Source organism: Dasypus novemcinctus, chromosome 9, assembly GCF_030445035.2.
Source record: "Dasypus novemcinctus isolate mDasNov1 chromosome 9, mDasNov1.1.hap2, whole genome shotgun sequence".
Lineage (NCBI taxonomy): Eukaryota > Metazoa > Chordata > Mammalia > Cingulata > Dasypodidae > Dasypus > Dasypus novemcinctus.
The window spans coordinates 117,505,545-117,532,318 of NC_080681.1; the positions used below are offsets into that span (position 1 = coordinate 117,505,545).

General features: G+C 53.6%; 1 protein-coding gene across 3 annotated transcripts in view; it reads right to left on the reverse strand.

Moving 5' to 3' along the window:
- PADI1 (peptidyl arginine deiminase 1) overlaps nt 1-26,774 on the reverse strand; it is a 48,268-nt gene that overhangs the window by 14,646 nt on the left and 6,848 nt on the right. For 2 of the 3 annotated variants that reach the window (XM_058304293.2, XM_058304295.2), the window contains exons 2-10: nt 7,942-8,122; nt 6,884-6,956; nt 6,197-6,258; nt 4,577-4,694; nt 4,336-4,461; nt 1,913-2,085; nt 1,676-1,779; nt 541-664; nt 51-158 (exon numbers count right to left, since the gene is read on the reverse strand). In XM_058304293.2, coding sequence (XP_058160276.1) covers nt 51-158; nt 541-664; nt 1,676-1,779; nt 1,913-2,085; nt 4,336-4,461; nt 4,577-4,694; nt 6,197-6,258; nt 6,884-6,956; nt 7,942-8,122 — 1,069 coding nt within the window. The remainder of the gene's footprint in view (nt 1-50; nt 159-540; nt 665-1,675; nt 1,780-1,912; nt 2,086-4,335; nt 4,462-4,576; nt 4,695-6,196; nt 6,259-6,883; nt 6,957-7,941; nt 8,123-26,774) is intronic. The other variant, XM_058304297.2, reaches the window with a different exon arrangement.

The following is a 26,774-nucleotide window of genomic DNA, read 5'->3' on the forward strand; positions in this document are numbered from 1 at the left end:
CCTACAGGAGAGGTCACCCCTGGGTCCCCACTCTCCCCGCCGCCACACACCAGGATCTTCTTATAGGGGAAATCCTTCAGGCCTCTCTCTCGAGGAGAATCAAAGACCACGGGGAAGGATTTGTGGGGGGCCTCGATGTATCCAAACTCCATCTCATCCTGGGAGGGGAGAGCGAAAAAGGCCAGGTGACCTCCCCAGCATCACAGAGCAGGGTCGCCCCCTCCAGGCCTGGGGCAGGCTGGGACAGGCGGCCGCTCCTCCCCGAGACCTGGCGGGGGTGGGGGGTGGGGGTGGCCTCTGCGGCCTGGGACCAGAGCATCCGGAGAGAAGCAGGGGAGATGGGGTGACGCCAGCTGCGGGGAAGCCTTCCCAAGCCGTGGCCACCCCCACCCCAAGTGCCAGCACCCGGGCTGGCCTGGCTCCTCTAGGGGGATGGAGGCGACTTGGGTACACATGCAAGCTCCCCTTTCCCAAAGCCTGGTGAAGGCTGGGGGCCCAGGCAGCCCCTGCTCTTGCCTGGGCTCTGCCCTTGCCCCCTACCTGGATCCAGCGGTCATTGCGGTTTTCAAACCAGGGGCAGATGATCAGTTTGCAGTCGGCTTTCAGTGCCAGGTAAGACATGTCATCCAGAAATTTCTCATTTGAGCCATGATCGTCCAACACGCTGTGCAGAGGGAGGTAAGAGGGACATGTAAGAATGACCTCTGAGCGTGGTCTTGTCTTAGGGCCTGGAGGCAGGGGGCTGGAAGGTGACCTTGATTCAGTCTGTGCTAGGCGCTGTGTGGCTGCCGGGGAAATTCAAGAGCTCACAGGCTAATGGGGGAAACGGACGATGTCCCTAAATCACACCCGGGTATAGGAGCAGCGTGAGGGATAAGCCCAGGCGTGCGGGCAGTCAGCGAGGCCACCCCAGAGGGGGGGCGGGGCTGCATCTGACTGCTTACGCTGGGGGCGGGGGAGGGAGGGAGCGGGAAGACTGGTCACTCCGTTCACCCAAATGGTCTGCGCAAAAGGGTCAGGGCGGGCTGAGGAGCACACCGGAGGAAAGCATTCCCTTCTGCGTTCCTGCACGTGGCCCCAGGTACGCAGAGCCAACCTGTTCGGCCCCTCCCAGACTTCTGACTTACGTCCAGCTCAACCCTGGCCCTTTCCATGGATCCAGCTTGGGACACAGACGTCCAGAGTGGCCTTGGTCAAGCCCCGCTCCTCCCACAAGGGGCCTGGCAGCCAAGGATTCCGAGATGGAGGAAGGAGCAGGCGCCCAGGAGGGGCCGGGGCTCAGTGGAGCCTGGAGGTGGGTTCCCAGGTGCTCAGCAGGTACGGCAGCTCGCCCACCTCAAAGGGAGGGCAGGTCCTCTGTGGCCACCAGCCGCCCAAACGGGGCCTGGCCTCCCTGCCCAGAGGGTAGCCAGGATGCTCGGGGGCTACCACAGGCTGGACAGGGCAGGGGCAGGGGCCTTAGCGCTTGAGCAGGTTTGGCCTCGGCCGCGCGGGGCAGGGTGGGGCTGACAGCCAGAGCTGCCCCCCGCTGGCTGCTGCCCTGGGCCCAGCTCTGCGCCGCGTATGCCTGCAGTGACCCGTCCAGTCTGAGAGAGGGCCGACCCCACACCCAGCTGTCCCACGCCTCCCTCTGCAGGTGCAGAGACGGAGGGAGAGCAGAGGGGGAGGGACTCACCTGCACACGTACAGGTCCAGAGGGGGCTGGGTGCTGGGGGTCATGATCCACGGAGCCACACGGAAGACTACCGTGTCTGTGAAGAGGGGCGCCTCGGGCAGGGTCTGCGGGGGAAGCGGAGGGTGGGTGGGCCCCTTGGGGAGCCCCGGCCTGCCTGAGCCCCATTGGGCCCCAAGAGCCCCCGAACTGGTCCCCCAAGTCCTCTGCCCCACCCCAACCCCCCAGCGCCGTGCTCACCCCCGTGTCCACCAGGCTGACGCTGAGGGAGACCAGCCCCAGGAAATCGGCGTCAGGGAAGGCCAGCCCCTCCACGTAGAAGCGGACCTCCTGCTCCCCCGGCTGCCGCTCCACCTTGTAGGACAGCTGGCGGGGCCCCAGCACCTGCTTGTAGTCAGAGAGGAAGTTCCCACCTACGGGGAAGCAGAGTCAGGGCCTGTGCCGGGACAGGGACGTGGGGCTGCAAGGACAGGAGGACAGGGGCCTGGGACCAGGAAACGGGAGGAACCATCTTGGTGGCTGGGTTCCTCCCTAGCTCTGCTGTGTGAACTTGGCTCAGGCACACAACCTCTCTGAGCGCCACCCAGTTCCTCATCTGTAAAATGGGCTAAATGATGTTTCTCTTGGGGTTGTAAGCCAGACCGCCAGAGAAAAACTCCTGACGTAAAAAGTGAAAACAACCCGAATGTTCATCAATGGATGAGTAGATAATAAACAAATTGTGGTCTATCCCTACAGGCATATGATTCAGGCACAGAAAAGAACCAAGTGGGAAGCAGATTTAGCTCAATGGATAGAGCGTCCGCCTACCACAGGGTTCAAACCCCGGGCCTCCTGACCCGTGTGGAGCTGGCCCATGTGCAGTGCTGATGCGCACAAGGAGTGTCCTGCCACGCAGGGGTGTCCCCCACATAGGGGAGCCCCACGTGCAAGGAGTACACCCCGCAAGGAGAGCCACCCAGCATGAAAAAAATGCAGCCTGCCCAGGAGTGGTGCCACACACACGGAGAGGTGACACAACAAGATGACGCAACAAAAAGAGACACAGATTCCAGGGGCTGCTGACAAGAATGCAAGCGGACACAGAAGAACACACAGCAAATGGACATGGAGAGCAGACAACTGGGGGGGGAGGGGAAATAAATAAAAAATAAATCTTTAGAAAAGAAAAAGAAGGGAAGTGGACTTGGCCCAGTGGTTAGGGCGTCTGTCTACCACATGGGAGGTTCAAACCCCGGACCTCCTTGACCCATGTGGAGCTGGCCCATGCGCAGCGCTGATGCGCGCAAGGAGTGCCGTGCTACGCAAGGGTGTCCCCCACGTAGGGGAGCCCCACGCACAAGGAGTGCGCCCCGTAAGGAGAGCCGCCCAGTGCGAAAGAAAGTGCAGCCTGCCCAGGAGTGGCGCCACCCACACGGAGAGCTGACACAGCAAGATGATGCAACAAAAAGAAACACAGATTCCTGTGCTGCTGACAACAACAGAAGCGGACAAAGAAGAACACACAGCAAATGGACACAGAGAACAGATAACTGGGGCAGAGTGGGGGGGAAGGGGACAAAGAAAAAAAGAAAAAGAAGAAAAGAAAAAGAAAAGAATGAAGCACTGATCCATGCTTCAATACACATGAACCTCTAAAACATGCTGAACGAAAGAAGCTGGAAAAAAAGGGTCACAGGTCGTGTGATTGTGTTTGTATGAAATGTCCAGAACAGGGAAATTCAGAGGCAGAGAGCAGAGCAGATCAGTGATGGCCAGGACCGGGGAGGGGGGCGGGGGGAGGGGGGGAGAAGCTGCGTAATGGGTACGGGGTTTTATTTTGGGATGATGAAATCCTCTTGGAGCTAGATGGAGTTAGGGGTTGCACAACACTGCGCGCTTACTGAATGCTACTAAATTGTAGACTCTAAATGGTTCAGTTTAGGTTGTGTGAATTTCACCTCATTTCGTTTTGCTTTTTCCAAAAGCACCTGCAGGTGGCAGCTCTGCCTCAGCCCCTCTGGCTTCTCCTGAGGTTGTGTGGGAAAGCGGCCCCATTACACTTTGGCTTCCTGAGGCTTGGCTTGCGCCTCTGGTTTCACGCTGCTTCCGAGTCCACCGCTGCATGTGAACGAGCATTAAGGCTCCTGCAAGGTTCCCTTAGCCAGAACAGCTAGTTCTAGGTCAATGCTAAGAAAGGAAGGGGAAGGGGAAGAAGGAAAGGGCAGGAGAGGCCTCTTGGCTATTTCTAAAAATGAGTAAGGGCGCCTCACCGGTAGGGCCTGGTACTTTTTTTGAGCCACAAACCCAGATACGCACGCACACCGGGAGAACAGCTGGGCTCTGAGAACCGGGCGGGGGCCCAGCCTCGCTGGTTCCGACGCCACCCCACTCTGCCTGGACAGTGCCTGGCCTGAGTGGGAGCTCAGGCCCCACTCGAGGGGCAGTGGACGAGGAGGGGCTTTGGCACACAAGAGACCTGGGTCGAGATGCTTGCTCCGCCCCAAGTGTGACCTTGAGGCAGTGAATTCATGCTTTCTGAGCCTCAGTTCCCCCTCTGTAAAGGGGGGCTAGCTTTTGAAGCTCCTTCTCAGGTCCCGTGCTGACAGAAGGAAGGGAGAGATGGGGAAGAGAGGAAAGAAAGGGCTTAGGAAGCAGAGGAAGGCGCTGGAACGGCCACTCACCCCGGGAACAGAAGACCCCCACTCTTTTGGAATCAGACAGGGGTACACTCAGGACCAGCTTGTGGCTGTCGAAGAGCTCGTCGGGGCCGTTGCAGCTCAGCACCATAGGGGACATGTCCTGCAGGTCTGGGGAGAGTGGCCCCCTCGACAGAGCCTCCAGCTGGCTCCCCATCATCCCCCCTTCCACCCCCACCCCCACTACCACCCAGGCAACCCCCACACAGCCCCTTCTGCCCCTCACCGGCCATTGACGCCAGCTGCCTGCTGGCAAGGTCGGGCCTCATGGATGTGTGACTGTCTCGGTCACAGTTCACCAGCAGGATGGCCCCATAGCCCTCGGGGCCCCAGCGCCAGGTTTTCTGCAGCAAAACATAAAGCCTTGGGGTCAGCAGGACCCAGGGAACTCCCAGAAGGGGCTCTGCAGAGGGCCAAGGCTAGCTGCTTTGTTAGTTTGGAGGCTCACACTGTGGGTTTGCCTAAAGGTTTAAAGAAAGATCATAGACTGGGGAGTAGAGTCAGCCACCCTTGTGCAGTGAACAACCTGCACAACTGTACACAGAGGCCCTGCCCAGCTTTCACCCTGGAGCAACAAGGGAGAGGCGGCCATTCCCAGAAATGGCCCTCCGCGGCCTGCTGAGCTTCTGCTCCACCCTAACCTTGACGGGCCGGGCAGGAGGCGCCTGGGAACACCTGGGAGGCCCTCCCCATCCCCAGCCTCTCCTGGGACAGTCCCGCAGGTGTCTCTAAACGGATGCTATGCCCCGCGTGGGCGTGCCCCACGCACAAGGAGCGCGCCCTGCAAGGAGAGCCGCCCCGCGTGAAAAAAAGCACAGCCCACCCAGGAGAGGCTCCGCACACACGGAGAGCTGACGCAGCACGATGATGCAGTTTCCCAGTGCCACTGAGGGTGCAAGGGCACACAAAAGAACACACAGCGACTCGACACAGAGAGCAGACAACGGAGGGGAAGGGGAGAGAGAAATAAATAAAAATAAATCTTAAAAAAATAATAATAATAAATAAATAATAGAAGGCTGCTATGACCTGCCGGGAGGCCCAGGCCGCGGCAGGCTGCTGGCGCTCTCCCGCTGTGAGCCGCGCGCCCCTGGTGCGTCTCCACTTTACTCCACCAGGCCTGAAAGGCAGGGCTCACTTTCCCCACTGTACAGAAGCTGGAAGAGAGGCTCCGGGAGGCGAGCCCGACTCACGCGCGCAGGAATCAGCGCCGGGTCTGTGGGGCTGCACAGGGCCACGGCTACCCCATAGGACCCCCTGCGTAGAGGCACCTGAGCCCAGGACATGGTGTGTAGTACAGCCCCCACTTGCCACCTTGGCCTTGTGCAGTGAACAACCTGCCCCCCCTCGTCCACAAAGCCTCGTGATCCAGGCCGCCTCTCTGGGCTCTTTCCCTGCAAGGCGGGGAATCTAGTACCTTCTACCCCTCCCGGGAAAGCTTCCAGTACTTGCTGTGGGGCAATCCCTTAAGCCCACCCCATTCTCCTCCTCCCTCCTCAGGTCTGCCTGCTCCCCCAGGCGCCTCAGTCATCCTCCAGCCAAGCCCTGAGAAGTGGCTTCATCTTCCCTGCCTTCATTCAGGCCCTCAACAACTGTTTATGAAGCACTTTCCAAATACAGCCCAGGAAATAGAAAGGGCAGCACCAAAGAACCAAATTCACTTCCAAGGCAGCACAAGAGAGGCCCAGAGAGGGTGGGTTTTCCCCCAGGAGTCACACAGCATGAATGAATGCCCATGCGTGCCAGCTGGCAGGCTCTGGCCGGGCTCCCGCCCCACTGCGGCCCAGGGCCTCCTCTGGGTTTGCCGGTCCCCTCTGCGGCCTCGGGGTAGCCAGGAGCATCTCACCTTGTCGCCTCGGCTCCTCCTCACCGTGCCGGTGCGGTCCGTGTCCACATCGAGGGAGACGTCTGGAAAGGGACAGAGGGGCTGCCGGGGGCTCCCCCATCCCGACCACGCCCATCCCGTCCAGGGCCAGATTGGCCCGGTCGCCAAGCCCACAGGAACCAGGAACCCTGCTCTGGGGACCGCACCCAAAGCTTGGGCGCCCTTGCGGCAGCCTCGCCGGTCCTCGAGCTACGGGCCCGCCTGTCTGGGCAGGTTCGAGTGCCGTCCACTAGTGCCTCGGGGCTTCTAGATCCTGTGAGGGGGCCCTGGACCCTGCGGCTGGTGACCGGGCCCTCGAGGCTCCCGGCGCTGGGACCTGCCACCCTCGGGCCCGGCCCCCTGGGAGCTGGCCGAGGCAGGCCGGGGTCCTCGGTCCCTAGAGCCGGGTCCTGGGGCTCCAGGAAGGGTGATACGTGGGACTCGGGTGGAGGCCTCGTGTGGGTCTGGCTGCTGACCCACGGGCAGTGATGTTTCTAGATTCCTGTGGCCCTAAACTCTGCTGGATGTCCATCCCCACGGGGCAGAGCCCATTGATGGTGGAGGAAGCTGGCCATGGCCTTGACTCAAGGGGAGGGGGTTTCCCTTAAGACCCTCTTACCGACCTGGAAGGCGGGGGGGACGTGTGGGAGCCAGGGCGGTGGTACTTACCGACCCCGGTGAGGTAGAGCGTTGCATGGCCCAGGGCCCGGCTCTCGTGCTCCCCGAAGTAGGAGACCCTGACCTGCAGAAGATGGGGAGCCCTGAGCCGGCACGGCCAGCACCCTCGGGGCGGGGGGGGGGAGGATGCAGGGAGGTGGCCCACCCAGAAAGCCCACTCAGAGGCCCGGAGGCATGGGGACCCCAGGCCCTCCCCCTTCCCAGGCCCCTTCCTCGCTTGGATTCTCCAGCCAGAGGGGCAGCGGACACCTCCCCGGGCCCCAGGGCTGGTGGAAGGAGCAAGGGGGGGGGCGGGGCAGCACTGCGGTGGGGGTCTGTTCCCCGTGGGAGCTGGACCTCAGGGGACATCAGAGGGAGAGAACGGGGACGGGGCAGCCATCACCCCTGATTGAGGCAAGATGCTCCACTTCTCTAACCCTCCCTTTCTCATCTGTGAAGTGGGAGCAATACTCCAAGACCCCACCCCCCAAATAACAGCCTCCCACCCAGGCCACGCGCTCCACCCCCGCCCCCACCACGCCGCCGTGAGCCACCAGGCCGGCCCAGGCACGGGGACACTTGCTGGGGCGAGCAGAGGAGGTGGGAGGGGACGTGAGGCCCCGCCCGCACGGGCAGCCCTTTCTCTATCGGGGCAGAAAGGGGGACGCCCCCGCTCCAGTGCGGCGTGTGCCTCTGGGGCTCGGGACGGGAGGCGGGCGCGTCCTCTGTGCTCGGGACAGTCCGGGCAGGAGACAGCGGCTTTGGTGCGGGAGACCCAAGCACATAAAGACCCAAACGGGCCCGTGTCCAGGGACCGACGCCGGGGTGCCTGCGACTGAGGGGTGACCGCGGGCCTGGGTTTTTGTGGGTACTCGTGCGGCTCTAAGCGCGCGCGGAGCCGCGGCCATGGGGCGGGCGGCGCGCGGGGTGTCTCCGGCGCTGGGGCAGGTGCGCTGTGTAGACCCGGGTGTAAAGAGCCCGGGGGGCTGTGTTGGGTGGGGGCGATGTGTGAGCGGGTGCGGGGCGGCGGGGGCAACGCGGGCCCCCGCCGTGGAGAAGGCGCCTCTTACCGTGAGATCGTCTAAGTCCTTGCTGGCTGTGTCCACGGACACGACCACGTCCACGCTGGCGTCCAGGGGCCAGCGGGTCTTGCCCGAGGGCCTGGTCACGCGCTGGGGGTCGTAGAGCACAGACACCTCCACCCCGGGACTCCCGGCCGCCCCGAAGGTCTTGGCGCCCTTGGGCACGTCACTGGCAGAGAGGGGAGAGGAGAGGGGCGAGGGGTCAGGGGACGCGGGCAGCCCCCCGGCTGTGTCGGGGGTGGCCGGGGCCCAGCCTGGGCTGGGCTCTCCGCTGAGCTCCCCGGGGGGGGTCCCCCAGGCACATCCCTTCCCCTCGGGCGACCGTAACAGGACGAGGCTGGGCCAGAACAACGACCGTTGAGCTTTGTCTCAGGGACAGGAGCTTTCGTCCAGTGAAACCTCCCGTGGAACCCAGAGCAACCGGAGCCGCCCTGGCTGAAGCTGGGGGGCGAGGGGGCTTTGACTCCCTCCACGCCAACAGCCCCCGAGGCAGCCCCCAGGACCCCGGGGCTCGAGGCGGCCGGCCTCTGGGCGGGGGCGCCCCCGCACCCTCACCCCGAGTCTCCTCCCGCGCTGACGCGTCAGGGTTCTGCGATCCCCAATCCGACGAAGCCCGGCAGGAGGGCGACCTCCCCACCTCCCTGCTACCCTGTGGTCGAGCCACCATCCCCTCTCCCCTCCTCCCTGGCCCCCTCGCCTCACCCGTGCCCCTTGCAGTCTGCTTGGCACAGAGCACACGTACATTCAGGGCATGTGGCTCCTCCGCTCAAAAGCAGTGGTCCCCGTCTCCCGCAGCACAGGGCAAGGTCCTCGCCTTGGAAGCAAGACCCCTGCCCCTGCTGCCTCCCTGCCCCGCCCCCCTGCTGTGGTGCCCCTCACTCACTCTCCTCCAGCCCCACTGACCTTCCTGCTCTTCCACAAGGACCCCTGGCTGTCCTGCCTCGGGGCCTTTGCACCGGCTGTTCCCGCTATGTGGAATGCTCTTCCCCCACAGACTCAGTCCCTCACCACCTTCAGGGCTCTGCTCAAACATCATCTTCTCAATGAGCCCCCGTCACCCCATTTAATGTTGCACCTTGGCTCGCCTTCTCCCAACCCTCCCTCTCCCCTTACCTTGCTCTGAGTCTTAAATCATGCTTGCTGCATCTGTCTGCTGGGTCAGCTCTGCAAGGGCCAGGAGTTTTGTCTGTTTGCTCACCATTATGTCCCCAGCACCTCTAACAGTGCCTGGCACATAGTAGGTGCTCAGTGACTACTTGTCGAATGAATGAATGAATGAATGAATGAGTGAATGGGTTCTCTGTTTCCTTACTCAGGTCCATCTGCACCCGAGTGGAAATCTAGAACTTGGCTAATTCCAATTCCCAGAGCAGCTTCTGCCCCTCCCACCATGTAGACCATGTTTAACTGATACCCCAAGTTCTGGGCTCCAGAAAGGGGGGTCAAGAACCCCTCAATCTTCCTGTGCCCCAGGCCTCTGTGCTGCTCATACCACCGGGTACTCTCTGCCAGGGCCAGCCTTTCTGGGCCACAGCCTCGGGGGAAGATGCTGTGAGCTAAGCCACCAAGGCTTCTGGGACTGGCATCTTGGCATGTTGTCTTTCTTCATCTCCTGAGTCAGCAGGTACTGTGTGCCCCTGTGTGCCAGGCACTGAGCTAGGTCCCAGCAAGCCATGGGGGACAAGAGGCCGCTGGAGTGTGGCGCTCACAGCCTGGGGGTGGGGAGGAGGTTGGAAGAAGGAATGGCATGTTGGTGCTTCTCCCTCCTTTACCTGTCAGGGTTGTCCATCCCTCCTGCAGAGCCACCAGCCTTGAGGCCACCTCCCAAAGTCAAGTGCACTTACAAGACCAGGCCCATACCTGACTGCAAAGAAGCTGGGGCCAGAGGGGCCAGGGAGGGCCTGGTGTGTATTCTCCAGGCTCCATCCTTTCCCAGACCCCTGAGCACCCACCCAAATAGTAAAGCCCCTGGAGAAGGCAGACCACCTCCCCAACTCCTGCTGAGGTCACTCTGTCCCCAACAAACAATTGCCTCCAATCACAGTGAGGACAATGGTCTTGGTTGTAATGACCATCACAGGTGCTACTCAGTGCCTGGCTCTCTAATGCCCCCCAGGGCCCTACGAGGTGGGGGTGATTATCACCATTTTACAGATCACACAGCCAAGCAGAGAGCCCCCAGAGCCCTGCAGGCTCCTGGCAAGACCCCGCATTCCCGGACTCACGGCCTCCCCATCACCATGTGTCATGCATCCTCCCATCTGCCCCTCATCATTATTTGCGTCTGGAACCATAGAATCCCTGAGACCCCCAGGTTACAGCTCATGCCTTTTATCCTCTGATCTAACTCTATCTCCCCACTCCCTTCCAACCTCCTGCTCCATCATCTACACGAGCTACCAGCCACATCTCTGAGGGTTCCTTGACTTTCATACTCAAATAGCAACCGGCTCCTCTCTGTGGCCTTGGCCACCCTTCTCAGTGGCCACTCTTTCACCGTCTCTGCCCGTGGATGTGGACAGGAGTCCTTCTTTCTTCTCACTGTCATTTCCAGAGTACCGTCTTTCTTTGTACCACAAACAACCAACTTGACTTGAATTTTTCAGACACCATCTCCCACCGCCTGAAGTCCCCAGACACTCTGTCCTCATTCTTTGAGGGTTCTGGTTCCTGCTCATTGTCCACTGTCCCCTACACTACTTGCCTCATTTTTTCCATTTTTTTTTCTTTTTTGAGATACTAGGACCAGAGATTGAACTCAAGACCTTGTACATGGGAAGCTGGTGCTCAACCACTGAGCTACGTCAGCTCCCCTTAATATAACCTGTGCATAAATTCACAATTATCTAATTCTGTATCCAATTGTGCCTAGTCCCTAGAAATCCAGTTAAGTGATATAGGCCCTATAGGCTTTGAATGTTCTGAAAGGATATAAACTGAATATGTATGTATTCAAAGTTGCATCCAGATGGAACGTGAGTGAATATGTTAATTAAAGCTCACCTGGAATGTGGGGGATGTGCTAATTCAAAACCTATCTGGTACTCAGACAAACACTTGACTAACAAAGAAAAGTCATGTTCTTTCATAAAAGCACCATTTGGCTCCCCACTCTTATATCGTCTGTATAAAAAGGGCCCAAAACTCTTATTTGGGGCTCGGGTTTTGAACAGAAAGCTCTTGAGTCAGGCGGACTGTAAATAAATTACTTCTTCCTTCCCAAAATTATTATGAGTCCTGGCCTTTTCATGTGCAAATTATTGAACCTCTCTAGATGTCTACAACATATGGGGGCTCTTCCAGAATTTGCAAATGAAGGCCAGAGAAGGTAGCATTTCGCTACCCCCTCTGGATCTCCGAGGAAGCCAGGAGGACTCAGATGAACCCCATGGAAAAAGCCTGGTGTTTGGGTTTGTCCAACTGCGTGTTAGTATCTGGTTCTGGTCTTGTCTCCACTGAGGCAGTGAAGGCTTGATTGTAATAGGAAAGGATATTTACAGGTTTGAGTCGTAACATCCTAGAAATTGGTCTGGAGTTTGGAAAACTTGGTTACAGAAAAATGAATCGGCTTTCTAGTGAAGCTTGGTCTGGGTGTAAACGTAAACAGTGAAAAGGTCTAGCCGGACTCTTTTATTATGGTGCTAAACTGCAAATGAATTCACTTCATAGACAGCAAGGGTAAGCAGGAGATCCTGTTCAGATGTTAATGTTAAGTATTCTCTCTTTCTAAAGTTTGTAATGGCTGCGGGGGCAGCTGTACAGAAGAAAATATATATAGAACTTGTAAGTCAGATTAATAAGCTTTGTGCTTCTATCTGTGTCAGTTCAATGCTAGTGTTAGAATTCTATACTTACGTAAAGTGGTAAAATTTGGTTACGTTGGAACCCTCCCTTGCCATTGGCAAAGGAGTGAATTGATTGTAGTTTATAAAGCAAAACCACAGCCTCTGAACGTGTGTGCGCATGCTCTGCTGTCTTGCCTCCCTGGGTCCACCCCATTTGCCAGAGCTCAGGGATTGTCTGGGTCGGTGTCCGCGGCACACACCCAAGTTTATTGGAGTTGGCCCAGTCAGGGTGGCTGATGGAGCCGGTGGCTGATGGAGCCGGTGACTTGAATCATAGCCCTGCCAGGATGGGGGTCCCAGGAAAGGTACCCAATTAGAAAAGTTCTTTCAAGCCATTTTAGTAGCCTGGAACTTGCTACCATCACCTTATCTCCCCTCCTCCCTTTAGGAGGACACATAACAGAAGCCCAAATGCTTGCCAGGTTCCCTCCAAACAGCAATGTAACTAGGAAAGTCGGTGAGGGAACTGTATTTTGAGTTAACCAGCAAAGAAAAAGGTTTTAAATAACTAAATGGTGTTTCTGTATCAAACTATTCATGTCTGCCCATTTGCTAAGTTTAAATATGCAGTTATGTAAGTAACATATATTTCTAAAACTTAAATTAAACCAGACAGTATAAAAGGTTATGTTAAAAATCTAAATAAAAAACTGTTAAAAAGCTATGAAATCCTTATTAAATTATAATTAAAACAGGTTAAATAATTGCTTTATATTCCAAAGCCTAAAAGTTTTTACGCTTTTAAAATTATTCACAGTTTTAGAATTATCAAAACAAAAGATTTTAAGCCCCTGTAAAAAAGGAAACAACATTCCTTGTTTAATCAATAACAATTTCAACTTGTTTAGCTTAAGTACTATCTCTTAGATTTACAAAATACCAGTTTAATAAGTTAACTTGTATGTGTTGAATCTTTAAAATAATGGGAATTGTTAAGCTCATGTTTAATGAAATTAAATTAAGTGTAAAACTGCTCTCTCTTAAATGCATGAGGTAGATTCCATTGGTTGCCCATTGCAATCTGGAGTAAATTTGCCAGTCTATAATTGTGGTCAATTGTAAAAAGTTTGTAAGAAAAATTATCTTCCAAACTGAAGCATTTAAATGGTTCTAGTTCTAGAAGCCATTGTTAACTAAAAACCTGGATCAGTATTTATGGCAAAGAATAACTTCGTGATAATAAAACTTGTCTGAAGGTCACTGCAAGGTGCATATTTAAGTAAATGGTAATGAAAAGTTACTTTAATTCTATTGCGAATCTTCCATTTTCATTTTAACAATGAAAAATAGTTTTTTCCTCTACTACTAAGGTAAAATGCCTGCTAATATCTTCATGGTAAAAGTGTAAAAAATAAACAAAGTCATTTGATATATAATGTGTTACATTAAAATTGTTTAAAAATATATATAAAATCAAGGGATAAAATTTAACATTGTCAAACTCTCTTGTACATTCAAACCAGGCCTTGAATACATTACAGGTTGCCTCTGCATGTGAATTATTGGCTAGGTTGGTCACTGACGCCTCAAATAGAAATATTTGCTACATCATGCCTCTGGCTGTGCTCCTGAAGTTGATGGAAACTACGTTGCCGTTTCAAGCTCCCGCAGCAGCCAATGATGCTCAGTACAGCCAAGCATACAGTGGATATTGCCTCCAGTCTGGCACTGTTCCACAGTGCCAGAGAGCACTATGCGCCAGGCTGGTAGAATACTGGAACCTACCTTCTTGGCTTCTCTCTAGGATAGACGATGCCGCCACTTGCTCACTGTGTGAAGAGCATGCTAAGTGGAGCCATGATTACCAGGATACTGTAAGTAAAACTTAAACACAATTGGCATTATGGCCTGCTCCCATGGAGAGATAACATGTAAAGTATTACAAACCTGAAACTTAAAACTGTTAATTGCAACTCAGAATCCTTATGTATTAAGTAATACATAATTAATATTAAGTGCTGTACTTTTATCCTGTTCTAAATATATGCCTAGTAATTATAATGTTATCTTTTCTATTCTGGATCGGGTACAAAAGTACATTAAACATGTTAAATTCCTGGTAACTTCATTTTCTAAATAGTTAATAAACAAGTCTATAAAATAAGGTGAATAAATAAATATATAAACCCTAAAAAAAAAGTGATATTGGTAATAAATAAATAAATAAATAAAATAAAACAGAATGTGGCGGTTTTAGCTGAAAACAGTGGGGCCACCAGTGGCTTGCGGTAGCGGGTTAAGTGGTGCCAGGCTCGGCCACCTACTCCTCTACTGTACTCTACTGTGTAGCAAAACGAGGCCTGCTTGCTAGTGATGGGTCACCTATTGAACAGTCAAAATTACCAGAAATGATTCAATTAAAACCAAAATGTAAAAAAAACTTTATTCTGTAGTTTTGATCACTCCCACAGCTAAAACTGAGGGAATTTCCAAATTGATGCACTAATCCTGAACGAAAGCAACTGCCCAAAAGGTGCCAGTTCACCAGAAGCACCTGACGAAGCACATGAGTGCCAATCATTAAACAGCCTGGAAGGTGTCTTCAAAACAAACTTAAGTGCCTAATATTATTATCTACTACAATTTCTCTTTGAAAATAAATAACTTAAAAAATATATATATATACTGTTCCCCATCAACTTTTATTTATTTATTTTTTCCCACTAACTTTTAAAAAGAGTGCCATCTTTATAGGTACCTAACCTTGTCTATCTCTGTAATCCAATGTCCTCTTAAAAAAAAAAAAAACAGGTATTCCAAAATTTTAAGTAAGTTTGTTTCTTTCAGAATGAACATCTTACTGACCATATGAAAACTTCATCCAACTTCGTACAGAATGCCAGATCCATCTTCCTCCAGTCAATAAAATAACAAAGTTTTTACACCTTGTTAGGTAAGGGCTACAACCCATGACCAGCAGGAAGTAGTTACAGAAAAGAAATCATCTCCCTTCAGCACCCCTTTAAGACTAAATGTGTAAACACTCTAAGGGTAAAATTAAATTAATCGATGGATCTGGAGCTTAGCAAGAAATCCACATAAGCACCAATAACCCCCAGGATTCTACTGTCCAGGATGAGAACTTCTTCTGAAAAGAGGATAAACACTGGGTGTTACCCAGGAACTTTGTCTTTGGGCCCTCACTGGGAAATTGATAAGTGGGATAATCAATCAAAACAATGAACAGCCACCCGTCTCATAACTCCTCTATATCTGTTGAAAACCTAACGTGTACAGCGGGAGTTTGTGGAAAATTCAGTCTCTTAAATTGCTGCCTTGAGCTAGAAAGCACTGAAAAGGTTATTGATAAAATTACAAGCAAAATGGTAAAAATTGCTCATGTTCCAGTGCAGACCTGGAAAAATTAGAATTTAAGTAATCCCTTTGGAAGCTGTCAGTCAATGGCAAACAATTTCAAGCTTCTACTGGGAATAACTGCCTTCCTTGTAGGAGGATGCTCCATACTTCCTTGCCTCCTCCCTTTCGTCATAAAGAGAATACACACCCTAATAACTGGTATAGTAAAAATGCAAACCGCTGCCCATCTCATAACTCTATGTACACACCAGTCATTCCGGAGAGGCTCTGACAATAGTGATGCCGAAGCTTAATAACTTAAGCTTGGCCTCAAAGGGGGAATATAATATAGCCTGCCCATAAATTCAAAATTATCTAATTCTGTATCCAAGTGTGCCTGGTCTCTAGAAATCCAATTAAGTGATATAGGCCCTATAGGCTTTGAATGTTCAGAAAGGATGTAAGACTGAATGTGTATTCAAAGTTGCATCCAGATGGAATGTGGGCAAATAAGTTAATTCAAGCTCGCCTGGAATGTGGGGGATATGTTAATTTGAAACCTATCTGGTACTCAGACAAAACTTGACTAACAAAGGAAAGTCATTTTCTTTCATAAAAGCACCATTTGACTCCCCACCCTTATATCGTATGTATAAAAAGGACCCAAAACTCTATTTGGGGCTTAGGTTGTGAACAGAAAGCTCCTGAATCCAGCCAGCCATAAATAAATTCCTTTTTTCTTCCCAAAATTATTATGAGTCCTGGTCTTTTCATACACAAATAATTGAACCTCTCTCGATGTCTGCAATACCCTGAGTTGGTTTGTTCATTTGTTTGCTTTTTGTGTGCTTTGTTGTTGTTTAGGAGGCACCAGGAACTGAACCCAGGACCTCCCATGTGGGAAGCAGGTGCTCAACTTCTTGAGCCACATCCACTCCCTTGTCTCACTTTTTATTTCAGCAGCCATATGGGTGATGTGCCAGCACCCTGTCCCTCAGTCCTTTGACATCCTCTTACCAATGAACCTGTCCTCCACCATCCATTCCTGCCACTAACCTAGATTGCCCTCCACCACAAGCTCATTTTTCAGCCACCCATACTCAGCTACCACTTCCTAGCTGCCGGCTCTTTCCTAATAGACCAGCTCCTCCCATCCTTCAACTCCACTGGGCCTGCCACCATCCCTCATCCTCCCCCTCACCTAGCTTAGAGTCCATAACCCATCCTCAGCTCTTGTGTGTGTGTGTGTGTGTGGAAACAACACACCCTCAACCTGCCCATCTTTCCTTCTGTCATTCTGCCTGACAAAACCACAGCCCTAAAGTGGATGCGGTTGTGTCAGTGGACTTAAGCTATCTCAAGAGGTCACTTCCCATACACCCTCCTCCATGCAGCTACATGCTACAGGTCACTGAGATTCATGACATTGACCTCAGGTGACCCTGGATGCTGCCCCATTTCCCCAGGTTGTTCATTCTTTCACTTCCTTGTAAACTATTCCATAACTTCTCCTCTCTCAGGAGCTCCTCCTCCACTTCCTTTCCATTCTTATCAGAGCGGAGAACCTCCCTCTTCCCACCACCTCATCTCCAACCCACGTGTCCCTGACCCAGTGCCCACTGCTTGCACCTGGGACAACAGGAGGACTTGCAGCCTCTCCCCTAAGACCAACCATCCCTGGGTGCCCTGACCCCACTCCCTTTCCCCTACTCAAGGGCGTCACCCCAGCTTTGTTCCCCCTCTCATTCGTTCACATCAAGCATATAGACATATTATGAATACCACCCTTCCTAAAACTAAATCCTCAGGCTGGTCCATTGATGGGCCTTTGATATTGATGACTGTGCTTATGACCTTTACTCTTGAAATTGAAACTCAGCCTAGTGTTATAGGGTGCCTAAGGGTTACCTCCTGAGAGCCTCCTTGTTGCTCAAGTATGGCCACTTTCTAAGCCAAACTTGGCATATAAATGCAATAACTTTCCCCCAGCATAGGACATGACTCCCAGGGACATGCCTCCCTAGCACCAAGTGATTACTACGAAGCACCAACTAACAATGCAACTGGAAAAAGACCTCAACCAAAAGGGGAAAACATAAAGATAAATGAGTTTATATGGCTAAGAGACTTCAAAATGAGTCATGTGGTCATGACAGAGGTTAGGCTTATGCATGTCTCAGCCTGTCTCATGGACTGCCAAATTAGACACTGTCCCAAATAGTGGGGCTCCTGAGGGCTCTGGAGACACCCAGGCACTAAGGTCAGAGCAGATATCTCATGAGGTTGGTGCCTTGCCAGTGGGCCCTACTTTGGGGTTTGTGCTCACCGGTATGACAAAATTGTACTCAGTTGTAGTTTCCCTACACATGACGCTTCAGTCCCTTCTATTTGAACCTATAGTTGGTGCTGTAGTTGGTAGGTGTACATCGAAGAGACTTGAACCTTTGGGCTGTCCATGTGCAAACTGGACCCTGAGACTCAACAGACTTGCAACACCTATTCGCCAGTTCATTGGACTCACCCAGGACAACTAACAAGGACATAATAATGGACAACCACCATACCAAGGACCAAGAAAGTCTACAACTGCAAGCAAGAAAGTCCCATCCATTGGCTGCATGGGACTGAAGCCCCCTCTCAATTAGAGGTGGAGTGGGCATCACCATCCCAGAATCCTCAGGATTGGGGAATGGACTATGTACTAGAGTGGACTTACTGGTATTCTACTCTAGACTTATTGTGATTCTAGCAATGGAAGAACTTATATCATTGATGTGGAGGCAGTGGTCACTGGAGGTTCTGAGGTTAGGGAAAGGGAAAAGGTGCAACACAGGGGCATTTTTGGAACTTGGGACTTGTCCTGAATGACTTTGCAATAACAGATACAGGCCATTATATACCTTTCCATAACCTACAGAATTGGGTTGGAGAGAGTGTAAACTTCAATGTAAACTATAATCCATGCTTAGTGGCAATGCTCCAAAATGTGTTCATCAATTATAATGAAGGTACCACATTAATTAAGAATGTTGTTAAGGTGTGTAAATGGGAGCAGTGCAGGGAGCCAGGCTTATAGAAATCCCCTATATTTTTTATGCACCATTTGCATAATCTAAATATCTTTTAACAATAAGATGAAATAAAAAATATATATCCTCCTTTGACCAAGTACTCCACTCAATTTCTTCTATTTGTTTTACCAGAAAACTTCTCAGGAGCTGAATGCACTTGCTGCTGCCAATTCTTTCTTCCCATCATCTCTGTGACCATCCTCTAATCAGCTTTCCTCCCCTCACAGTGCCAGCAAAACTGCTCTGTTGCCAAATCCAACTCTCTTCCTCTTCTTCCCCTCTCTTGACCCCATTGAGGCTTTTGGCTCAGATGAGCTTCTGCCTGCCTTGAAACACTGTCTCCACTTGGCTCTGGGACACAACCCTCTTGTAACAAAGTAACCTGTGGCTGCAGTTCAGCCATGATTCAACAGATGAAGCTGCATCCCAATCTGCTCTTTCCTCAATAAACTTGTTGTCTTTAAGCCTGATATGTGACATGAATGTTGGCTGACATTTTCATTTACACTGAAGAGTAAGATAAAGTGAAACAATGAAGATGTATGTCACATCTCATTCATCAGTGACGTGAGCAACTTGTTTGCTGAGTCAGATAATAGTTTTCACACCCCAGAAGAAAATGTCCTCTATTTTTTGTACTAGTCAACATGAAAGAGCTATAAACAACACACTTTTAAGTTCAATCTGTATCATCAACCTTTTCTCTCTTGCTTTCTTAAGTCTCAGCCATCAAGGGAACAATAAACCAATGCCTGTTTTGTAGTCTTTGCCAGTTTCCATGGTATAAATACTCCCGTATAGCCAGTTTCGTGTTGCCAATGTGACATCACTGAACTCAGACCTGGGAAGAGATGTGCAGCAGCACCCCCTTGTACAGTCATTTCTACCACACAGACAGGTGACCGCAGGAGCACGGGTGATGTGCAGTGGTAGGAAGTGAGGAGTTTTGAGCATTTTATTATGTTTGTTTTAAAATAATTTCCTTAATTGTAAATCTATTTATTTTAATTTTTAATAATGGCTGTGTTTAACAACTTGGCAGTCAGCTCCCTGGCGAGCTGGTTCCAGCATACCTGGCTAGAGGGCTTGGCCCTCAGTTCTCTTCTCAGTCAACACTCCCTTGTCATCTCCACCTGCCACGTTGCCAAGCTTAGGTCTCCCACTGGTCCATCTCCAGGCCTCTCCCCTGGCCTCCAGAACCTTTCAGCCAGCTGTCACTTGAACATGTCTACTTGAGAGTCCAAAACCACCCCATCCCCTATCCATACGGGCCCTTCCCCTGCCCTCCCTGAATCCGTCCCCTGCAGCTCCGTCCTGCGGGTGGCTCAGCTGGGACAGGTCGTGGCCTCCTCACCCTCCCTCACACTCACGTCCCTCAGCAAAGCCCACAGTTCGACCTTCACCACGTCTCCCATGCTGGGCCCTGCCCCTCCTCTCACTGCTGACTCCAGTGTCTGCCACGTGGAGTTTTCCACCAGGCTGTTCCCCCTGCTTGCTCTTAGTCCCCACAGTCGGTTCTCAACACGGCAGCCAGGAGACCCTTTTAAAATGTAAAGTCAACACCTTTCTGCATAATTTTTACTGTAAATCTACAGCATCTCTATTTAAAAACCCACAATTCAATATATCTTTTAGGAAGTCAAAACATGTCTCTCCTACTTCAACCCTGTAGCAGAATGGAACCCATTTTTCACACCCCTCCCCTCCCACTCTCAAAAATCCCCACCTGAGCTCTTTGGTCTCTTTGGTTCTGAGGCAGAACCAACATGACAAAGGGAACATCATTGTTTGGACAGTGTTGCAATAAGACATACACCTTGTGCCACTGCCGTGGCTCTAAGGCCTACTGCCTGCAGAAGTCAACCTGTGGCAAATGTGGCTACTCTGCCAAGTGCAAAAGAAAGTATAACTGGAGTGCCAAGGCTAAAAGATGCAATGCCACCAGTACAGGTCAAAGGAGGCACCTACAAATTGTATAGCAGCATGGATTCCATGAAGGAACTACACCTAAACCCCAGAGAGCAGCTGTTGCAGCCTCCAGTTCATCTTAAGGATTTCACTGATCAGTTGTGCAATAAATGTTTTAGTTTAAAAGAAAAAAAAAAATCCCCACCTGCACACCCATAGAAAACCACAGATAAGGTCTAGCTTTTAATAGATCCACCCAGTCCAGCCTTAACTAGCTTTAACTGCAAAGACATGCACAGTTAAAAGAAGGTTGACAGAAAGCAGCTGTGGCTCACTCGAAGGGGCTCCCGTCTACCATTCGGGAGGCCTTGGGTTCATGTCCCAGGGCCTCCTTATGAAGGCAAGCTGGCCTGCATCCTCAGAGAGCTGACGGCCCGCGCCCATGAGAACTGACGACCCGCGTCTTTGGAAAGCTGATAGCCCACACCTGCAGGGAGCTGGCACAGCAAGATGACGCAACAAAAAGGGAGTCAAGCAAACACAGAAGAACGCGCAGCAAGTGGACACAGAGAGCAGACAGCAAGCAAGCTGCAAGGGGGGAGGGGAAATAAAATAAAAATAAATCTTAAAAAAAAAAAAAAAGGTAGACTAGGAGAAAACTTTGCCTGTTTATAACAGTAAAAATCACACTCACTGAACTGTAAGCCAGAAGCCCTGTTTCTCTAGTGTTTTGAAGCTGCAGAATCTTTACCCTGTAACTGGACAGACACAAGACACCTCATGACTGGCCCCACTCATATCCCCTTACCTTGCTTTGCAACCCTGAAGTGTCGCATCCTTGCGTGTAACCCCCTGTTGCTGAGCACGAGTCAGCCCAGAACTGATGACCCCAAGTCCTAAGTTATCTCACTAGACCAAGGAAGCTCTCATCAGAGCTGGCCTATCTGACACGAGCACTAACCTAAACTCTAAACCCGGTGTGTGGTCAGTCAGCACGTGCTCAGTGAGCAGACTCTCTCTAAGCTCTTCATCTCAAACCACCTTGCTCATCGCCCTAAGCCTGCTCGCCTTTGGGTGATTGCTGTAAAACACTGCAAGTTTCTCCAGTTCGGGCAGACAGGTTTGAGGCCTCCTGTCTCCTCGAGGCTGGCCTTAGCTGAATAAACCGTTTTCCTTCTCAAATTCCCAGTGTCCACTGGCCGACTCTGAGCCCATAGGGCGAGGGCGCACTTTGAGCCGTAACACCCTCTGGAGGCCCCCGCCTGGTTCGGAGCAAAGCCGTACACGGTCCATGGCACCCCGGGCCGCCCTCCCCACCTCGCCCTGCCCTTCCCACACCCCTCAGACCAGTTCCCCGCTCCTCCTCAAACGAGCAGCCTGCTCCCAGCGCAGGCCCTTCCGGCTTGCGGAGAGCTTTGCTTGGAACAGGAAAACTCACACCCACCCACCCCCTTCTCAGGGAGGGCTGCCCTGACACCCTATGGAAAGAGCACGCCTGCACACCACGGGCCACAGGCGCCGCGCCACCCAGCCCCAGGACCCAGCTGCCTTTCTCCAGCGGCACTTGTCACTTGGCCTAGGATGCATCATGCTCACTGCCTGTCTCTCCTTCTAGAACACACAGAACGCTTCCCAAGAGCAGGGACATTTCTGTTTTCTTCTCTCTGCAACACGACTGTCACCTTGGCACCCAATGCAGGGCTTGGCATAGACCATGAACCCTGTTGTTTATGGGTGAGGACAGTGCACTTCCAGGATGGCCCTGCGGCTGAGTGGCTGCGCTGGAATCCAATCTGCTGGGCTCCAGAGCCCTTGCCCAAGCATCCCCAGAGTGAGGGGGTGAGCCCAGGGCAGCCACCTGCCGGCCTAACAGTCCCCAGCTAGTGGGAGAGCCCCACCCCACCCCTCCCAGGGCCTGCTGTCGCCAGAGGCTGCTGTTTTCAAGGGGAGCAGGATTCCATGGAGCCAACCCCCAGCTCTGGGCAAAAGTTGGCATCTCCAAGTCACAGCACTGGCCACACAATCTTCTATTTAGAGTCTTGGTGAAAAAACAATAAATAAAATAAAAAGGGGAGGGGAGGGGAGGGGAGGAGAGGAGCAGCTCCTCTGGGGCTGTTGCTCCCGCCCAGCCCAGCTCCCTGTGGTCTGGATGTCCCCACGCCCGCCGTGCTCAATGGCTCACGCCTCAGCTCACCCTTCTCTCGGGAGCTGGGCTCTGGTCCCTGCCATGGAGAAAGCTGGCGTCCTGCAGGGCACGCGCAAGCCCAGGCCACCGCCTCAGGTCTCTCCGCCGGCCCGGCCCATCTGCCCCACATCCAGGGCTGCTTATTCCTGTGCTGCCTCTCACGAGAGCTTCCAGGTAGCCCCGCAAGAGCTCTGATGAGTACAAGGGGTGCAGAGGGGGCTGCTGCTTCTCCCTGGTGCCCCAGCTCGGCAGGCTGCCAGGCCAGCTCTTTGCTGCCCCAGATTCTCCTTCCCTTGGCATCGACCCCCACCCCTGCCCCGGCCTCAGCAACGGGGTTCACACTGCGTTTCCCCGTCTTTCAGGTTCTCAGGTCTGCGGGCAGAACAGTGTGTAAAGGGCTGCTCTCGGGGGGTATAATGGGCAGGGGTGGGGGTTTGGGGTGCACCCCGGGCTGCCCACGGTGGGATGTGCCCCAGCAGCTGCCCTGAACTGTCTTGCAGCTTCCAGCCAATCTCCCCTTCCCAGGCTGCTTCCCACGGTGGTGTCCTGTGACGCAGCCCCCACCCAGCCAAGCTCCCCATCCCCCCCATCCTTTGCAGTTCTGGAGCACCCCAAACTCACAGTCAGGTGAGACGATGGATTTGAAATGAAAGGGATTCTAAATATTGTCATTACAGGAGTCTTCCAGGCCTGCTACTCACTGCCATCTGTATCATCATTTCCGTTGTTAAGCTGATAGCTGTCCTCAGCCCCCGTGACCCCCATCCCTGCCGGGGAATCTTTTGCCTTCTTCAAGACCCTGTTCAAAGGCCACCTCCTCTGTCAAAAGGAGGGTGGCCTCAGATGGAATCATTCGACTACTCAGAGCGCTCAGCTTTCCTCCTCTGTAAAATGCATATAAACAAAAGAGGCACTTTGTAGGGCTCTTGGGGAAATTGCATGCGCTAGTGCATTTAAAATGTTCCATACACAGTAGGTGCTTAATAAGTGTTAAACGCAGCCATCGTTACTATTACTCTTTCCAGAGTCCCCCACCAGCCCACCATAGTCCATTCTCCGCGCCTCACGCTTGGTTCTGCCCTTCCTGGGGCCCCTTCATGGTCTGGACCACCCAGAGCCACTTCCCGCCCCACCCCCCTGCCGCGACCCACACCCTGTGATCACAGCAGGGCCTGGGGTGCCAGGCGGAGGAGAGGAGCTGCAAGGAGAGCAGAGGAAGTTCTTAGAGGGTCTCGCAAAAGCAGTCGCTGAGGTGGGAAGCTGGGAATTTCAAATCGACGTGATTGCCAGCCAACAGGTGCGGGACTGGGTGCGGGGCGAGCCCACATTTTTAGGCACCTACTATGTGCTGGGCATGCGTTTCGCTTTTAGTTCCTGTGATCTCATGTGAACGTAAAAACCACCTGTCCAGGTAGATGCTCCGACCCCATTTAACGGATGAAGAGTCCTCCTCAGAGGGGCGAAGCCGTTTTTCTAGGGTCACACGGCTGGCGAAGGGAGCCTCAATGCTGTCCCAGCTGACATTAAATGAGCGCCTGTGGGAAGTGGACTCGGCCCAACAGATAGGGCATTCGCCTACCACATGGGCGGTCCAAGGTTCAAACCCCGGGCCTCCTTGACCCGTGTGGAGCTGGCCCATGCGCAGTGCTGATGTGCACAAGGAGTGCGGTGCCATGCAGGGGTGTCCCCCGCGTAGGGGAGCCCCACGTGCAAGGAGTGCACCCATAAGGAGACCCGCCCAGCATGAAAGAAAGTGCAGCCTGCCCAGGAATGGTGCCACACACACGGAGAGCTGACACAACAAGATGACGCAACAACAACAAAAAAACACACATGGAGAGCTGACACAACAAGATGACGCAACAAAAAGAAACACAGATTCCCGTGCCACTGACAACAACAGAAGCGGACAAAGAAGACGCAGGAAATAGACACAGAGAACAGACAACTGGGGTGGGAAGCGGAGAGAAATAAATAAAATAAATCTTAAAAAAAAAAAAAGAAATGAGCACGTGAGCCCTGGGCATGTCCCCGTGGAGGACTGGAAGAAGGGGACACTCAGGGAATGCACAAAGAAACAGGAAAACGTAAACCCTGCTCCCCCAAGGCCCTTGGGAGGGGGGTTGAGGCCTGAGGAGGCTGTGGGGCAGAAGGCAGAGCGGCCACGGCCCCTGCCCCCACACCGCCTTCCCTGAACCTCGCAGGGGCCTTCAGGGGAGTCAGCACAGGCCCGGATGGACGGGGCACCCCTGATTCCCTCTGCCTGCCCTAGGGTACCCAGACTGTGGGTAAGCCTTGGCCAGAGTGGAGCCTGGGAGGCCATCCTGCCCGGCCCCCTGCTGAGCACAGGACTCTGAGCTTGATTACTTCCCACGACAGACAGCTCACTAACTCACATCCCCAAGTGTTTTGACAGTTCAGGTAATCAGGAAGTGTGTCCTCTAGTTTGTCTGCAGCCTGCCTTCCAGAAGCTTCTGCCCCATGGGGCTGAGCAAGCCACAGCTTATCTCAATTACTCAGAAATCTACAACCCGGTCTCTAGGGAGAAGGGAAACAGAGTGGTCTTGGGGCAGTTCCTGCCATGCTATCCTCCCCCCCGCAGCTGGGACATCACAGCCCCTGGGGACAGAGCTCGGGGCCTGGGTGGAGAGGACAGAAGGGGGCTGATCCTGCCTCCAGCTGGGCAGGGGTGGGAGGGGTATGGCCAAGGACCAGTGGCCCTTGCGGGTTGTGCTGGGGTTGTGGAGGAGGCGGAAGCGGGGAGGGGATAAGGCAGAACCTGAGAGTAAGCTGAAAGAGCAAGCCCCTGGGGACCGCGGGCAGAGCGGGCCAGCCACGCCCCGGCTCTCCTGCACACCTGGCCAGCCTCCTGCCCACCGGGTGAGCTGGAGTTGAGGTTTCCTGAACCAAACCACAAGGAGGCCGCAGGGCCGGCCAGTGGGGCCCGGCAAGTCCTCTCTGCTACAACCGCTCTTAGGGCTGTTCTGCCGGGAGCCGAGGAGCTGGCTGGCAAGCCAGGCCCTGCCATGGCCCACAGTCCCCCAGGGCCGGCAGGGACCCCTCGGTCTCCCAAAGGAGACCCTGGAACTCCTGTGAGTGTTGCCGGCTGCTCTGCCACGACTCACATTTCCTGAGCACCTACTATGTGCCAGGCACAGCACTGGGCACCAGAGGAGTCAAGACAGGTTCACCCCGGCGCCTCCCTTCCGGGTTTCCCATGGGGCAGGTGCCTCACTGTCTTTTACCCCATTCTCTCTTACCCCATTCTCTGATCCCATCCTGCCATGAGTTGAATTGTGTCCCACAGAAGTCACGCTCACATCCTAAGCCCTTGATCCTGTGGATGTGGCTTGATTAGGAAATGGGGTCTTTGGAGATGACTAGTTCAGATGACACCAGGCGGGGTGAGGTGGGTCCAGATCCCGTGACTGGTGTCCTTACAAGAAGAGATCTGGACATGGACAGAGCGAGAAGACACCCCGCAGTGACCAGGGCAGAGCTCAGACCCGGGGATCGCCGCAAAGCCCCCGCGCCCGCGAGAGGCAAGGAAGGGCTCCCCGTTGGGGTCTCAGCCTTCTGGCCCCCAGAGACACCACACAGTGAAGCTCTGCTGCTCTAAGCCAGCCGGCTCGTGGCGTTTTCTAGGACACAGCCCGTGGCCCCGCCTGCCATCCTTCTCATTTTACAGAAGATGAGCTGAAAGCCAGAGGGAGGTGCCAGGAGGGTGGGCGGCTGGCTGGGATTTGACCCCACCTGGCTCTGGCTTCCACCTCTCCCCTTAGTTGACCCAACAACCTAAAGATTCCCAGATAATAGACCCCACTCCAGGATTGAGCTCACAGAACTTGGAATCAGGCAGACCTGGGTGCAAATCCTGACTCCAGCATTTGCAGGCTGTGTGTCTTAGGGCATCTCTTAACCTCTCTGAATCTCGGTTTGTTTTTCTGCAAAATGGGAATCATAATAGTCCCTGCATCATAAACTCGTTGTGAGACTTAACCGAGCTTATGCCGGTGAGCACTTAAAATAGCGCAGCCCTCCCTCGGTCACCGTCAAGAAAGGCACCTGAAAGCTGTGGGGCCGGGAGCAGACCCCAGCGCAGAGGAGACAGCAGGTCCTCTGGGTCCCAGGGCTCTTGCGCCTCCTTTTGCTCTCCTCCCAGATTGAGAAAGCTGATTCGCCGTGGGGCCTTTAGAGCCTGCATCCTGGGGTCGATGCAGTGAGGCAGCCGGGGTTCGGGGCCCGCCCAGGCCTGCCCAGGGCCGCCCCGCCCCGCCCTTCACCCACACGCTCCGGCTGCACCGCCTGCACGTCCCCGCGCTCTGCACTCTTCCCTCTGCCCCTGCCGCCGCGCCCTGGCCGCCTCCTGCAGCCTTCAAAGCCCCTGTCCTCAGAGCAGCCGCTCTGTCCTTCCACCCTGGCCGGCCAGGAGGCCCCTGCCTCCCCAGGGTGGGCCCCGACACCCCGTTCTCCTTCGCTCCCATCCCTGGCCCTGAGCGTCCTCCTCACCCCCTG